This window comes from Electrophorus electricus, chromosome 18, assembly GCF_013358815.1.
Source record: "Electrophorus electricus isolate fEleEle1 chromosome 18, fEleEle1.pri, whole genome shotgun sequence".
Classification (NCBI taxonomy): Eukaryota; Metazoa; Chordata; class Actinopteri; order Gymnotiformes; family Gymnotidae; genus Electrophorus; species Electrophorus electricus.
This window is the reverse complement of record NC_049552.1, coordinates 5,267,303-5,284,189: the sequence shown is the minus strand read 5'-3', so window position 1 is coordinate 5,284,189 and position 16,887 is coordinate 5,267,303. Positions and strand designations below refer to the sequence as shown.

Here is a 16,887-nt window from a genome sequence, read left to right as displayed (position 1 = left end):
AATACGACAATGAGGGCGAGATTGAGAAGCGGCTGTCCAAGCTCAAAGGTGCACAGTCGAAATATTTTGCTTCTATCTTGGATGCTAAAAAGCCTAACATGAAACAAGTGTGTGTGTGTGTGTGTGTGTGTGTGTGTGTGTGTGTGTGTGTGTGTGTGTGTGTGTGTGTGTAAAATATATATACATACATACACACAGCCTGGCCAAAAAAAGGTCACACACGCTAATATTTCGCCTTTAGCTTTGATTATGGCACGCATTCACTTTGGCATCATTTTCACAAGCTTCTGCAATGTCACAACATGTATTTCTGTCCAGAGTTGCATTAATATATATATATATATATTTAAATTTATTTATTTATTTATTTTGTGTGTAGATAGCTTCATTGGTTGATATGTAGCTATAACCTCGCTTTTTTTTTTTAAGTGTACCATGCATTGTGTTTGAGCTTGTGGGTTGTGATTGTTCTGCTGGCACTTTGTATGTAGATGAGAAAGCAGCACAGGAGTTCGAGGAGGAGCTGGCCGACTACAACGGCGACGACGACAATGAGCCCGAGTTTGAAGCTGACAAACAAGTAGAACTCGCCGAGATGTAATCATGTGCATACACACACACACACACACACACATGCAGTCACACGCATGTGCCTGGTAACAGAATTTACACTGCATTTATCTGCAAACCAGAGTGACAGCTCCACCCTCAAATAATCAAACCGACCATTACTTGCTGAGATGAGCACACAGTAGGTTACAACTTGATGTTCCTTTCAACATATACTTAGGAACTAATGGCCATTTGCACACAGCACAAGGTTTACATCATACAAAAATTCACCATACTGATTATTGCTACATTACCATTGTTTCTTTTTACTGGTTTTAGCCTCTTAAAGTGCAGCTTTTTTGCTTATTGGAGAGAGGAGCCTGAACTGAGTGTATATACAACATATTGAATTCCTCCTTTAAATCACACAGAAATATGGACCCACTACACTAACATCTGCAAATTAACACCTCAGTGTATCAGTTCAGTTGTGAATTGCTTGTTGGAAAGAGAAAGCCAAACAAAAGTCCATATTTAGACCAACCAAAACTTTATGCTCGAGTTCAAGTGCAATCACAGTGCAGTTGCCTTGTCATAACCTTAATTAAGCTAGATTTTGTACATTTCACAAAGCTAAATAAGTCAATTGTATGGAAAGACTGTTCCATTATGAATCACATCTTCCAGTGGAAATTTACTGTAACTAAGCTATTGCGGTTTCTTACATTTTGTTGTAAAAAAAAACCAAACAAAAAAAAAATTTGTTTTGGATTGATTTAAGTACCTTAGCAACACTTGATTTAGAGACTAAAAACTTGATAATTTTTCTAAGACACCATAGTTTGTGATTTCTAAAATCTATTTAAATTCCAGGTTAATTCTTTTTACCTTGTACTTGTCTGGATTTTTAAAGTAATTTTAGTTGCTGAAAGACATAACATGAGTTGAAACATGTCAATAAAAACTAACATGACAAAGCTTTTTTATATTTTATGATCTTTTGTTTTTGATAAACTTTGTATTCTGTGGTGATATTTTAATCGAAAAGTACCAAACCAAGGCACATTTTGGTATGCAATTGATGGAAAGGAGAGCTTCATGCACACATTGAGATTTCTCATTATTATTATTATTTAGGCTCTTTAGACCAACTGAAATATTTTGCACAAAAGGCCAGAGAGGCTTGGAACTGGGTATCCCGTCTTTAATAAAAGAAGGAATTCTTACATCAAAGGCCTTACATCAAGGTCTTTTATGTGCTTGTAGTCACAGAACAAACTGCATTTTTAATGTTTGACTGAGCAGAGTTGCAACCTTCAATAGCTGAACGAACTGTGCTACAAACTGCATTGTCTGCTAATGCAACACTGCAATAGTCTAGTGGACTTGGAGCCCTCTAGCATACTGTAGAGGGCTCATTAGGGGGCGAGAGCTGAATGTTGACATTTCAGGTGCGGAGAAAGGATCTCTTTGAGAAGTCAGATGACTTTGACTCTTGAAATGGTATGTAGATAAATCACATTTCAGAAGGACCTACAATGAAGGAGGCAGGCGAAGAGTTGCATGGAATGTTTCAGCATTGTGTTAAGTACCTTATTTTATGGTCCATTTGGAGAATTGTTGGGGTGGCATAAAAAGGCAGTAGCCTTTGGTCTACTTTGTGTCTTCCTGCAAGTAGCTTCATCAAAGCCTTCTGTTTGCCCACTTTGAGGACATGGTTCACGCAGATCATCTTGACAAAGGCAACAACTAGAAGCACACAATGGAACCATCACTGACATTTTTATTGCTGTAAAGTGAAGCCTGCGCTTAAGCTTCAGAAGTCATGCTAGCTTTGTATTCAGTGGTAAACCCACAATACACTTCTGCCACTTGGGTGTATTGGGTGTTTTTGTTATTGATTTATTTCCCCCTAACCTACTTGCCAACAACCAGCAATGGAGATAGGTGCAGGTTTAATGTATATAAAACAATACATTTTATCTGATTACAAATGATAAAATGTTACAAAGCAGATTCTATTTCATAACCCATAGTAAATCATGGGAATATGCTATGCTTTAAGGGTGTGTAACAGAAATGTGATATTTTACAGGGAATTGGTGTGGGTTATACATAGAACTCTAGGTGGTTCTTCACTCTGGCTAGTGAGTACTTACATAATTCTATATGACACGCTGGTCATTGTATGAATTCCACGGTATCACAGTATGTTTAGTGTAAAGCAAGTCAATTTGTTACACATGAGGATGTGTAATAGAGACTACAAAGCACTTCTGTAAGTGAAGGCTGATTTCCAAATGATGTAAATGTATTTATTGTTTTCGAGTTCCTGTTCAGTTGGGGTTGATTGGAGTAATGGGTCAGTGATATACCATGTTTTGTTTGTTTCCATTTCCTGGTTTCTGAACAACTTCTTTGGTGTTTGGTTTACGTCTTTGCATGGATTCCAACCACCGCTGCTTTTATTAACCATGATTGCTTGACTGAATAAAAGCCCCTCTTCTCTCTTACAGCTTTGGACTGGTTTGGAGGTCCCTGCTCCTCTGACCAGTGATGAATAATAAACCATGTTTGAGCTTGATGGTGCATTTCAGAATTTTTCCTACTTTATATTGTTCAAATTTACACAGCCTTTTCACAGCCTTCTCAGGCATTTTCTCAGTAAATTTTAGTATGTCTTTTTTTAAAATTAAACAACAAACTAAAGACTATACATGCCCAGTAAGCATGGTGTTGACTGAGAGAATGTGAATAATGAGCTATAATGTAAATCTCAGGTTTCACCACAACATGATACAGTTCTTCTAGAGTAATATATGATCTAGCAAAACAATATTACTTTTCTAACTCAGTAATGTCAGGTTCTCAGTAAACATTCATTAACCTCTGCTTGACTGACACTTCTGAGATGTTTTCTTTAATCTGTGAACAAAAAGCACTGCCTGAACAGCTTTTTCCATCTAAAAGAAGAATGTAAGCAAATTATTTCACATTCTTTACAATAAGAAATTTCATCATTCAAAATAATACACCTTAAAGGTGCAGTGTACATGTGATTATAGTGCTATGTATCTTAAAGAGTGATATGAAAAACTAAAACATCAAAGGAGTGTAATTGGAGTCAGATGTACTGTCTCAATGCACAGTAGTCAGGTGTTTAAAATCAATACAGTCAGTGATTTCAGTGTTACATGGGTGAAGTTTATGATAAGAAGTTTCAATGAACATTTTACTCCATTTTATTTATCTCAGGTTTTTAAACTAATTTTCTCCACCTGTAGTTGTTTCCAGGTCCCACTGGTACTCTTCATCTTCTAGCACAGCTACCATCCACAGAGTAACCAGGGAGGGTGAGCACTAGCAGAGTACCTCTGGAGGGTGACCACTAATAAAGTATTCTAGTATATTTTTTCTTGATTCACTATATGCATGAATGTTGGCAGTGGTTGCTCAGTGGTTACGTTACTGGGTTAGTAATCAGAAGTTTGCCAGTTTAAGCCCCACTTTTGGGACCCTAAGCAAGACCCTTATCCATCAATTGCTTGAATTGTTTTTGGTCATAATTGCAACTTGCTTTGGATAATAGTGTCAGCTAAATGCTGTAAATGTATTAATTCAGTGCAGCATTAACTGTACTGTCCCACTGTTACTGATATCTTTGCTGGCAAGTTCCTCAGAGGAGAGAAACAAATGTAGAATAATGAGAAAACTGTCAGTTGGAGTGTTGGAGAATATGATTCTCATAGACTTTATTACAACATATAGACATTAGAGTTTCATGGAGTTTAATAACCCATATTAAGTAATTCTATGAGTAATTCCATGGACTTTGGCAACACAAGTTGCATTCCAAAATTGATAGCTCGCATACAGCTTCATCTGTTGGGCTGCAGTCATTATTTCTGTGATTTCCTGAGTTCTGACACATTACATGCACAGGCTCTCGGTCCTCTAGACAGAGAAGTTTAAGTTTCTCGTTGTGCAGACTGCACAGCACCTCAGACCCTGCTGAAACTCTCTGACTCCAGCTCTCTAGAAAAGCCTCACGCAGGTTCTTTACTGCACAGTTACAGGGAGGGTCAGATTTCGAGGATCTTCTCCTACAAACTGGGCATTGTTGAGATCCCAGAGCTGTTGCAGACAGATTTTTCACACACTATAGCTACACGAGAGTAGAACAGGATCCCTGAAAATTTCACAGCGCACAAGACATGAAAACTCTTCTTCTGACAGAGGGTTTGTAGGAGCCATTTCCTCCAACAGCTGCTGTGCTGTTTCTATATAATGGCTCTTTCTGTCCAGACTTCACTGTCCCATTTAGATTTTCTAATAAACACAGTAGCATTGGTGAGAATCACTAACTGTAGTCATTTATCCTACATATTTACAAACCAGGTATGTACGAATCTGTGTTATGGGTTCATAGATATGCTTTGATAGGAAAGGGTACTGATAGAGGCTAATGACGTCACAGAAGTATTGTGACTCCACCAAGAGGCAACTATATACACTCACAAGTTCACATCCTTATTCGGGAGTAAGAGATTGTGGAGAGCAGTACATGAACTGGAATACACCTACCATATTCGTTTTTACTATAGCATATAGGCCTCAATTACGCAGACTGCACCAGAGCTAGGTGTGTTGGACTTGTGATTTCATACACTTAAGATTTTTAAAAAGAAAGCTATAAATTCAATATTGTTTTTAGAAAAGAGTGTCTGTCCACAAGTGATGCACTCCTTTGTCACTTGACATGCTCCACTGTCATACGTGCAGATCAGTTTGAGAAAGCACAGATGAACATACAGGATATTGAGACAGATGGAAAAAGAGGAAAAATTAAAGAGAGTCGGAGGAACGGAAGGAAAGAATGCTAGAAATAATGAGAAACAAACTGGCTGATGAAAGAGAAAAGATATACATTCCTGATATACTTAAGAAGAACAGAAAAGAGAAGATGGATGGAGATGGAACAGAAAATGAGAGAAATGGACAGAAGGATGGCAAAGGAAGTGGAAGATGCTGTATGGAAAGAGGAGGGGAAAATGGTGAGGAATTCTGAAAAAGCAGAAAGAATGGTGGCAGAAAAGCTATCCCAGAGTGCACAGAGAGGGACGAAAAAGAGAAAGGGTTGAAAAAGAGAAAACCCAAGAAACAGAAAGACGCATTTCTGAAGAAATGGAGACGGCAAAGAGTGAGCAAAAAGAGCCAGTTTGAATAGCTTGAGTAGCATGTGTTCAGCAGAGAGAAGGCAACATGGAAAACAGCCCCAGGAGGAACCACAAAGGAAGAAAGAAGAAACACAGGGAGAAGAACAGGGAGGATAAGATGCTCCGTGTGTCTAAGAAGAAGAAAGAGAACGAGAAGGAGCCAGAGAGGAGAACAGGACAGCTGAAAATCAGCAATGCCTCTTTTATTGGTGGAATCCAGCAGGATAGCAGCGAGCAGGAGAAGGCCAAACCCAAGGCGAAGCCAGATTCCCCAGTTGGAGACCCCGCGGTTATTTCTATAAAGCCCCTCCACCCAAGTCCAGGCCCTGCAGAGGAGCCGTCTGATACGTCCCCGACCGCCGAAGCTGACGCAACGCAGTCAAGCCTAGAGCACACTGGAGGGAACGGAGGAAGCTCTTGTAAAGCCAGAGACCACCGACGCTCAGCCCAAATACAAGAGCAAGAGGAGGATGCTCACTGGCCGCCTCAATAAGAAAGCAAAAGAGATATTTCAGAGAGAAAGAGAAAAGCATCAAGAGGGAGCAGAAATATAAACATGGGCTTCTCCACACTGCTAAGCTGTTTATATAGAAACACTTTACAGAACATTGTGATTGGACATTGTCATTCTACAGAATAAATTCCGCTTCAATCTTACTATTATAATTAGATGTCAGATATTGACATCGTGTGAAAGCAAAGTGCTGTCTGCTAATAGACGCAGTAATAAGATGGATGACATCACAGCGACCTTGCGCGATGATATCATGCACATTACACCCTCGTCGATGCAAGTCGTGCAGGTACAAATATAGATCATGTATCTCATTATCGCTTATCCTTTCCTTTAGCTGTCATCTTCACTTTGATGCAGACAAGAAGAGGAAACCAGAAAAAGGTTCTGATATGCACCCCAGAACTGTGAGATGAACCGCTGGTTTAAATATAAATAAGACATTGCGCCATCTGCTGTTAAAAATGAAGTATAGCACCCTAGAGCATGGTTTCTTAGAATCAAAAGAGAACAAATGTGCAAAAGTTGTGATTTTGGTTTTTATTCAGTTTCATTTGATAGTCTGAAATTGAAGGTTTACAATAATTAGTGTGTTGCAAGCAAAGGCTGAAAAGAAAAAAAATTTGTTAGAACATAGTGTAAGTTCGTTAACAGTTTCTCAGTATTGCTATATACATTAGTCGTGAATAGAAAATCTTCTAATGGCAATGCGTTCACATATATTTGATTAATCATTATGGCATCAAATGAATTAAGATTATTTCCAGTCAATAACTCAAAGAGGACCATGTGTTACATATATATTTGTATGTGTGTATATATATATATATATATAATTTTTTTTTTTTTACAATTTCCAAAAAGAAAAACTAACAAATGTACACTGAAAATCTGTCAAGTTTACCTAGCACACATGTAATGACACAGGATGGACACTACATATATAAATGTGCATTCAGACAAAGACACATCCGGCACTTTTCAGAGGTCCTGGTACTACCACTAAGAAGAAAAGCAGAAAAACTTTCTTCTGATAAGGATATTTTGGTCACATAAGGATAGTGTATGTGTTTATATATAAGGTGTACAATAGTGAAACAAGAATGTAATCTGTTACACAACAATTCCTTTGCAGCCACTGTAAACTTTCCGGTTTGGAACATCTCTACAGACATCACAGGTGCGATATTAGGACAGAAAGTGTGTAATTAATACATAGCTAAGTGAAATATTTAAGACATTGGCTCCTCACCACCATAAGGGTCCTGGTTCTGATATAAAATTTGTGTCCTAATTTTATTGGAAATATGCACACCTAAATGTATTGAACTTTTTTTGTCTAACATTTACATGTTAGTCTAACATTTACATATTACTTGCAGTAACATTTAATTTAGCTTCATAACTGCAGAGTAACAGTCACGGATTGTGCATGGAATAAACAGGCCCACATGTGGCCTTGTGGGATACCACATAATGGAATTCATGACACCGAGGTCTGATGCCCTCTTCTGGTGTTCTTATGTGATAAGCTACATACATTTTCCTGATCAGAAAACCCCCCCCCCCCAATCTGAAATATATTCATGAAGAATAACGTATATTGTTTTTACCTACTCATTTATTAACTAATCTAACATTCCTGGACTGAAAAGGGAAGAATAGGCTTGATATCCTAAGAGAAGACACATCTAAGGTAGGTTGTGCACATTGTTGTTACTTAATAATTTGCGTACCTTGTAAAAGTCTTTTCTGTCTGAAATATTTCAGTGTACTAATATATCTTTCCATACCAAACATGTTTTTGAACTGATGCTTTTATTCAAATTAGTCTGTTTTAATCAGATTAGTCTGAAGGTTCAAAAACTGCAAAAATGTGTGTGCAGAATAACTACATTGATCCTAAACATACATTACTATATATGAAAATACTTCAAAAGACTTGAAATGATGTAGTGTGGGGAAAAAGCAGTACATGTGTGTATGCCTAAGAATAATTTGCAAAACATAGCTGCATTGAAACGTGTAATATCATTGCTGGGGTGTGAATTTTTTTCTTTAAAAATCTGTAAATGCACAATTGGTCAGCACCACTTATAAAATTATAGTCTTTTGACCCTTGGAACAATTGCACATATTTCTTATTTCAAAGAACTATAAATCCTTTATCAGCTCTTACCTGTACATAACCTCCTCTTAGCTAATCACTGTAATAATTCAAGCAGTCAAACTTAAAGTGGGCCCACTGTGCACACGCAATAGAGGATTGTGGGAAATGGCGTGAACTGCAGGAGGTTGAGGAGCAGGAAACAGATAAGGAACAGGCACAGCTGGCTCTAGTCTTTTGCTATATCCCCTTTCTTTAGGATGATCTGTCGCTGCCACGGCGCCAGCTTTGTCTCGTCGTAGCCTAGCGTGCGTAGTCGCTCCAGCTCCAACTTCTCCTCGTTTTCCTTCTCCATCCTCAGCCGCTCGTCCTCTTTTCTGCCAGGTCGGAGGAAGTCACACAGCAACAAGGTCAGTGGACACACTAGACAAAAGCAGGGCAGAAATAAAAACAAAAACATAACTGTGTATATAAAGGATATAACTACTGAGTAATAATCAGAATGTCTTACCTTTTTTGCTCCCTGCCCGTGCAGATATGGATAAGAAATATTAGAAGATTACACATGTATGAAATGCACTGAATGCACAAACAAATAAAAAATTCACTGCACAAAGATTCTAGAAGACACAGACAAAAAGCATGTGGTTTACATTATTTACAACATTTAAGGTACATATTTGTCTATACAATACAGTCCTACTATATTATGCGAATTTGAAAGCATATTATAGTAAATGCTATATAAATTATAGGCTGGTTACCAACTTAACTATCAAAAAGGACATACGCTATTCCTCCTTGAATGCTTTTCTCAACCATGTTAACATGGCTTGCACTGAATGAAACCCAGCATGACGTCTTCTGACGTTAACCGCATGAGTCCTTATTACCAATATCAATATATCTGAGTAAAGCACTGCTTTTAAAGCCACGTGTCCAGTGTGTCCAGTGTTCTGGCTTAGCTCTTTGGAAAATTAAAACACGGTGTTAAAGGAGCAATCACAAATATTTTGTCAGACTTCTGACCGCTATGGCATCCTGTGTAGGTTCATGTCTTTATGCATTCCAATTATCACAGAGTACATATACACTGTGGCCAAAAGTATGTGGACATCCTTCCTAATTATTGAATTCAGATTCCGAAATTTTTGCCCTGGTAGATTTGTCCCAATCAAACGTAAGCGCTATTACTGAGAAATGGAAGCATCTAGGAGCAACAGCAGCTCGGCCAGGAAGCAGAAGACCACCCAAACTCACAGTCCTGGGTCACTGAATGCTGAAGCACACAGCACGCACAAAGGAATAGTCCTCTGTGGCATCTCTCCCTACAGAGTCCAAATTGCCTCTGAAAACAGCATCAGCACAAGGATTGTGTGTTGGGAGCTTCACAAAGTGGGTTTCCCTTTGCAGAGCAGCTACGTACAAGCCTGAGATCACTATGTGCGACACCTAGCATCAGCTGGAGCGGTGTACGTTACACGGCCGCTGGACTCTGGAGCAGTGGAAAAGTGCTCTCTGGAGTGATGAATCACACTTCAGCATCTGGCTGTCTGATACACATATCTGGGTTTGGTGGAAGAGTTTGCCACATGAACACTTACTGCCTATACTAAAGTCTGGTGGAGGTAGGATAAAAGATTTGAAAAGGCTTGATGAGTTTGTTGTGGAGGAACTCCAGCGGCCTGCACGGTGCACTGATCTTAATCCTGCTTATAACCTTTGGGATGAATCTGAAAATGGATCGGAGCACGATGTTCGTTTAAGTGAATGGGCACAGAATCCCATCTAAACCTTGTGGAAAGCCTCCTCAGAAGGGTAGTAGCTGTTCCAGCTATTAACGCCCATGGTTTTTTGGAACAGGATGTTCAAAGGTGTCCACATACCTCTGACTATGTAGTGTACATATGAGTTTGGACTAAAAAAAAGGTAACAGTAACTGCTCATTTAAATGGGGGAAAAGATAAGGAAGACTAAGGAAGGTGTACGGAGGACAACATGTCCTACTCTGCCTTTTTTTTACACTCACTTCTCTTCCTCTAGTTTTTTCTTCATGATGTCTCTTCTCCAGGCAGGCAGGGATGCTAGGCGGGCAGTCTCTTCCTCAACCTATCAGAAGGAGATGAAGGAAGGAAGCAGCCAATGAGATCGCTAAGACGCTCTCAAATCACTGACCATGCTGCTCCAAAAAAGCTTCTCAGTATATAAGGCATAAATAACTAAATAGCTAATGTAGACATCCACAGATTCCATTTTGTACTCAGTGTCGACTTGCAATTTTCTGTATAAGGACTGGCGCAAACATGCCTTCTGGAAGGAATACCGTAAAGTTTGCTAATGTCAGTTCCCTGTAATCAGAAGGTTGCTGGTTCAATCCTCACCACTGCCGAGTTGCCACTGTTGGGCCCCTGAGCACGGCCCTTAACCCTCAGTTGCTCAAGTTGTACTCACTCATAATTGTAAGTCGCTTTGGATAAAAGTGCCAGCTAAATGCCGTAAATGTAAATGTGTGGTTCCCTAAAAATAAAGTAAAAAAAAAAAAGTACAGCAGCAAATTTGCTTGTTAAAATGCAAACAGTTAAACACAAAAATACCAGAGCCCATCTGGATTACAAAAAATCAGATTAATAGAAAACCAAAAAACACTCTCGCCAACAATTATGAATAGCCAGCATAGTCCTTGACTATTGCAGCGCTCCTGGTGTTAACTTTCAGCAAAATTCACTGGTAGATTCTTTCCCAGACCCACGCTCAGAGGGACAGGCAGGGAAAATACGACTTCCGAAACCCTGTTCAGCTGAGGTGTGAAGGTACGCTCAGGCAGCCCTCTCTTCCTTCAGACTGAAAGACTTATTGTGTGCAGCCCTGCATATCGTAATGAGAAGCCAGCAGACGAGCCGGCCATTTTGAGCTTCTCATTTTCCCCTAGAAGCAGATTCGATACTGTAAATGTGCTCCCACTGTGCCATTTAACTGGCCAAAGCCCCAGGATCCAGGTAAGATAATCTGCACCTAAATATTCAATTACTCCCCAGGGAAGAAAAAAATGACAAAAGGAATAAGAGAGGTTGCCTGATCAAGGAAAGTGAATTCAGGAATTAGATGATATCTCAACATTACATTTATACATCTGAAGGAAGGTTTAAAGGTTTATTGCTTGAATACAAATATTCTTTGTCTAACTGTTGTCCCATATTCCACTGGTTTCCATTCCAGTTCTGGAGATCCCAATTATGTGTTTTTCCTGCTTCCACACACACCTCCTCTCAGCTCCTCTCAGTCAGTGTTAGAGCAGACCTGTATTAACAGGTGAATAGCTGCATTTTATAGAGGTTACCAAGAACGTTCTGCTTTATTTTGCCAAACACAGAAAGTATTGTCAGGTGACTACTACATTCATGACATTTATCCCAAGCAACTTACAATTATGTCTGTATACAACTTGAATACAGACATAACTCAGAAGCTCAACAGTGGCAGGACCTCAACTGGCAACCTTCTGAGTACTAGTCAAGTACCTTAACCACTGAGCCACCACACCACATGCAGTAGAACTGGACTGCAGACATAACCATCTCCTTGACCTCCATGTAATGATCAAGTCATTGGAAAAACTGTAGGGATTAATTTGTTTTACTTCTTAGCTTATATATATTTTAAACATGGTGAACTTCTTAGTTTTATAAAAAATGTGGCATAAACAAAAAAATCATAAGTACTGAAATCACTAAAACATGTTTTATTGATTATTGAAAAAAAAGAAAAAAAATGGAACACTTCAAGCATGGGTAATCTGCTAAACAAAAACAAAACATCTGTAACACCCAAAATAAACACTAGAATGGTACAATCGTTGTTTTGTGTTTTTTTTTTATTTTACCACATCCAGTTATTTTCTAACTTTGAAATTCAGCTACACAAAGCTGATTATAGCCATCAGTCTGAAAAGTAAAAACATGTGAAATACCTAATCCTCAAGCAATGAAGCTGGAATAGACCTAAGGGCCCTTAGGTAGCCTTAAATAACAGCAAGCATAGGTGATATCACCAAATATCAGTCAACTTGCATTAAATATTCAAGTTTCTACTGATTCCAATTCTCATCAAAGCAAAATACTCATTGGTCATTCTGGGCAATCCTGGGTCATGTAGAGTAAAAGAACACAAAAAAACCTGTGCTCAGACTCAATTCTAACTATAAAAACAAGCAAAAATATACAACAACCATTTCAAATTAAAGGACATACAAACATAGCTACATTTCACTCCAAATGAGAAGCAACTCATCTATGTTCAAGGAAGAAATAAAATTATTTAGGACATGGTTTTCTATTTAGGGTTAAAATTATAATAGTATATGCTGTTTCTTGCATTACTGTAACATAACTCTTTGTTATATGCTTTTAAAAATACTGAACTAAATATTTTCAAGCCACTACAACATGGGAAGAGAGTAATAAAATTTTTATCATCTTCTAATATCCAATAATGGGTCAGAGCATCGAACATGTATGGATCTTTGATTAAGCCTTGATAGCTCAAAAGTCCAAAATAAGATTTACACATGTCTTTTATAACTTATCTGAGGAAAGGTTAAATCTGTATAAACATATTTTGCTATGTTATGCATTTTACATAAAACTTTCTATAGAATATTTTATACATCAAACATTAAGAATGACTTAAAATTTAACAAGCATCTGTCACGGTAGACCGGTACCCAAAAAGGGGGGGCACGCCCCCGCAGGACCAGGACCGTGTCACGCACTTTCCTCGCTCACAATCACCTGTCTTCTGACAGGAGACACCTGCACCTCATTGACCTGCACGTGTATTTGTACACCCACAGGTTCGGAGGGACGGGGCTGCACATTAGTAGCCGAACGACGCGAGCCTACCTACCCACGAGACTCGGCGACGCGACGTGGAAAAACATGAACAATAAAGAACTTGTAAATGGAACTTCGCTTCTCACTTCCTCTCTGCCGTCACAGCATCAGTACAAACATTGCATATTTTATCCAGTCAACTTTAAATGTTTAGAGACTTCTATGCTTTATTAGCATTAACTTAAAACTGGGCGTTGTTCAAAAAACAATCTAACCTTGAACTATCCCTTAATTTTCTTAGATTTCTCAACTGCTGGATTTGCAGTTTTCGGCAGTATCGTGCATGAATGATTTTTCAGACAGTGAAATGATTTCACATTATTTTAATCAGATGCTGTCTCTCTCTTTCTCTCTCCAACACACATTCTTGTCTGAACAGACCTGTTGTCCTTTGTCATACCTTGTTTGAGTAAATTCTTTTACTACATGTGAAATTTTAATTCTAAGTTTGTTCAAATGATCATTGTTACCATCATGGTCCTCGTCAGTCAGATATCAAACAGGTGTGCTTCCTTCTCCTTCCAGAAGGCAAAGCTTCGTTCAATGTATCTGATAATCTCCTCATTGCTGAACTCCTTTAGCTCATAGATAAGCTTTATGGAGTCTTCATTTGGCTCAGCGCCATGATTTGCTGGGTTCTTTTCTCCAGAACCTGCGCCAGCAGGCTCACATAGGGGGTTTTCGGCTGATGCTTGTGCCACACTCCTTGGCTGTGCTGCACTTTCTGCCAAGGCTGAACCATTTTGCTGCTGGACAGAGTCTGGAACGATATTCTCTGCTGCGTCCTGCACAGGTGCCAGTGTGGCATGTTGTTCAGGCCTCTCGTAAAAGCTCTGCGGAAAAGCCTGTGAGGTTTGAGCTAAATCTTGTCTGGTCTCTTCCAGAGAGTCTTGTTTTGGTGGAGAAGGCATTGTGTGGCTTGGCTCAGGCATGTCTGGATCAGATGAAATGCTTTGGTGTGGTTCTACCACTTCCTTGAAGGTTTCTGGAGGCCAAATCGTCTGAGCTGCCTGCTGCAGTCCCTCCCCCACTGCGCCTTCACCGAAGTATTTCAGCCTGATGTCTTCAAAGCCGTCTGACCAATCCCGGCTCCCAGTTTCGATGCTTTCCATTACCTCACGGTGGAACTGGAGGATCGCTTCCCAAGGACAGCTGCCCAGTCGGTCGAACATCTCGTAGCAAAGCAAGTGCCGGAACTTGCGCTCAACACGTGGCATGTTCATCTCAAGCAGCTGGAAGTAACCAAGCATGAAAAGGTCAAGCGACAGAGAGTCATACTGGACCGGAGCCCCGTTTATGTGTGGGAGGAAGTGCTCGGGCCAGTAGACTATCTGAGCACGGCTGAGCCGGCGGATCTGTCGGGTGGGCACCTGGCTCATGATGTCCCTCCAGTGGCCAAGCAGGTTCCCCACTACCTGTCTCTGTTTCATGAAGAGCAGGAGTTGGTCATCCTCATTTTGCAAGCTCCCATCCAACTCAAACTGATTACGGTTATACCGGGAGTGATGATCAACAACGGTGACATGACTTTCTCTGCCTGTGTACTTGGGCTTGTAGGACTCAGTCATGGTGTACTTTCTCCAGTGCTCCAGAAAGAGGAACACAATCCTCTCCTTTCGCATTTCAATGGACTCCTGAACATAGCTCACGTCTGTCTGCACCTCCAGGCTGCGTGTGAGGAGGTCTGCATTTAATGTAGGGTCACTACATAGAGGTTGTTCAAGATTATTATCCAGGCCTGACTTGGGGACACTGTCAGACCCACTGCCTGACTGGGAGACACTGTTAGTTCCATTATATGTCAAAGGTGCATATAATGGTGTTATAATTGGTTCGTCCACTAAGGGCAAGACTTGATCTTGCTCTGACTGTAAACCATCAGGGCTCTCAGAATGGCTCTCATGGGGATAGAAGATGAGCTCATCTTCTAGCATGGGCTCAGAGGAAAAACTGCACTCACTAACTACTGGGAGCGATCTCTTCCGTTTGTATACTCGGTTTAGTTTGTTATCTTTGTGCTTGGACTGGCTCTGAATCTCATAATTGGCCTTCAGATTTTTCACTGACACACCGCACTGCTTGATCTCTTTCTCCACCTCCTCTCGGGTTGTGAAAGACTGTGATCGGCCAATGTTGCCTGGCATAACGGTGTTTGTCTGGGCCTTTCCGCTCTTCAGTCCTTCATAGGTATAGCCTTGATTAATCATATCCAGAATGTCAAACTGTTTGCCACCTAATGTAGCAAGGAGGATGGCCATACTTTTAAGTAGTGTGGAAATTTTGCTACACCAGCTAGGAAGGTCCTCTGCTTGCCCGTGAACCTGTTTGGGATTGACTGAGAAATGCTCGTGGTTCAGCGCAGCAGACACGGGGAGAAGCTGCTGAAGTTCTTTCTCCAGCTGTTCCAGCTCCCTCTCTACCTCGGTCACTTTGTGCATGACCTGCAGGTTCTCAATCTGTCTTTCAATACGAATGAGATCGTCCTCAGTCATCAATTCACCGAATGGACCCAGTATAGCATTGTGTGCATGGGAGTAATGCCAGTCTTGGGCCTGGTAATATCCACGGGCAGCGAACTAAAGCAAGGTCAGAGAAAGAGACAGAGAAGGACAAAAAGAGGGAGGGGTTGTCCTTCAGCCTGCAGGTCCAACGCTCATCAAACACTCCTTTTAAAGCTTCTTCACCCCAAACGTTTCAAACATTACATGGATTTAGTGGTGCAATGGTAGTTGTTTTACTGTAGTTAAGATGAGCTGACAAGGTACAAGCTTTAGTGAATTTCAGTTGCTGAGCATTTTAATTTCGTTTCATTCAAGCTTCCAAATTTGGTTTTATCTTTGACAATGTCTATATTTAAAAAAAAGTCTTATTCACACTAAGTTTATATTAAATTCCTATTTAGCAGGAATGTTTGTCCAGATTTGCTTCTTTTGAATCTCAGGTCTGGATTAGTAAAGTCTTTAAGACCAATCATTCCACATAATTAGTCTATTTCGTTTCATATTTCAGTAGTTCACTGGCTATAAGTACAAGTCTGATAGTTAAGTGTGTTTGAATAGAACTCATGTGGAATGACAGGTGCTTCTGGAGAACTTCAGGAACCAATGGCCATAGTTTTTAAAACATAGGCATGAAGTGAATCGTGGAAAAAAAGGAGCAAAGTACAAAGGTGTAACTGCATTCCAAGATTTAGACACCAGTGGCAGTGTGAGGGGGCCTTGCATCACACCACTGAATCCCCATGTAAAAACTTAGAGCTGTCATGCACCATCACCAATATCTACATCATACTACCACTTCAATAATATCAAAGTTCTAAGTATTGTCTTGGGATGGTCACAGCAGCCCCAAAGTGCACACTGCATCACACTGTACAGCAGGTCCAAACTCAGTCAAATTATGCAAAACACATGCACAAGACAGGAAAATGTTCATTTTTAAGTGGAAGCTTTACTGAAGGTGTAACCAATCTTGGTCACGGATCTTCCTTCCTGATCTCTAATAATGTGGCCCATATGTCATTCATGTTTAAAGCTTCACAACATGCTGCTTAGGTAAGTCATATGGTATATTGATATATTTTGGCTGAATTTAAACCACAGGAAAACC

General features: G+C 39.9%; 2 protein-coding genes across 3 annotated transcripts in view; one reads left to right on the top strand and one right to left on the bottom strand.

Moving 5' to 3' along the window:
• The window catches only part of golm1 (golgi membrane protein 1), a 7,869-nt gene extending 6,337 nt beyond the window's left edge, over positions 1-1,532 (top strand). For both annotated transcript variants that reach the window (XM_035536011.1, XM_035536010.1), the window contains exons 9-10: positions 1-48; positions 492-1,532. The exon at positions 1-48 is cut by the window's left edge and continues 54 nt beyond it. In XM_035536011.1, the coding sequence (XP_035391904.1) occupies positions 1-48; positions 492-601 (158 nt within the window). In that variant the 3' untranslated portion in view covers positions 602-1,532. The remainder of the gene's footprint in view (positions 49-491) is intronic.
• Positions 1,533-6,821: 5,289 nt separating this feature from the next.
• The window catches only part of espn (espin), a 44,842-nt gene continuing 34,776 nt past the window's right edge, over positions 6,822-16,887 (bottom strand). Inside the window, exons 12-14 of the mRNA XM_035536317.1 lie at positions 10,419-10,498; positions 8,901-8,912; positions 6,822-8,766 (exon numbers count right to left, since the gene is read on the bottom strand). Coding sequence (XP_035392210.1) covers positions 8,619-8,766; positions 8,901-8,912; positions 10,419-10,498 — 240 coding nt within the window. The 3' untranslated portion in view covers positions 6,822-8,618. The remainder of the gene's footprint in view (positions 8,767-8,900; positions 8,913-10,418; positions 10,499-16,887) is intronic.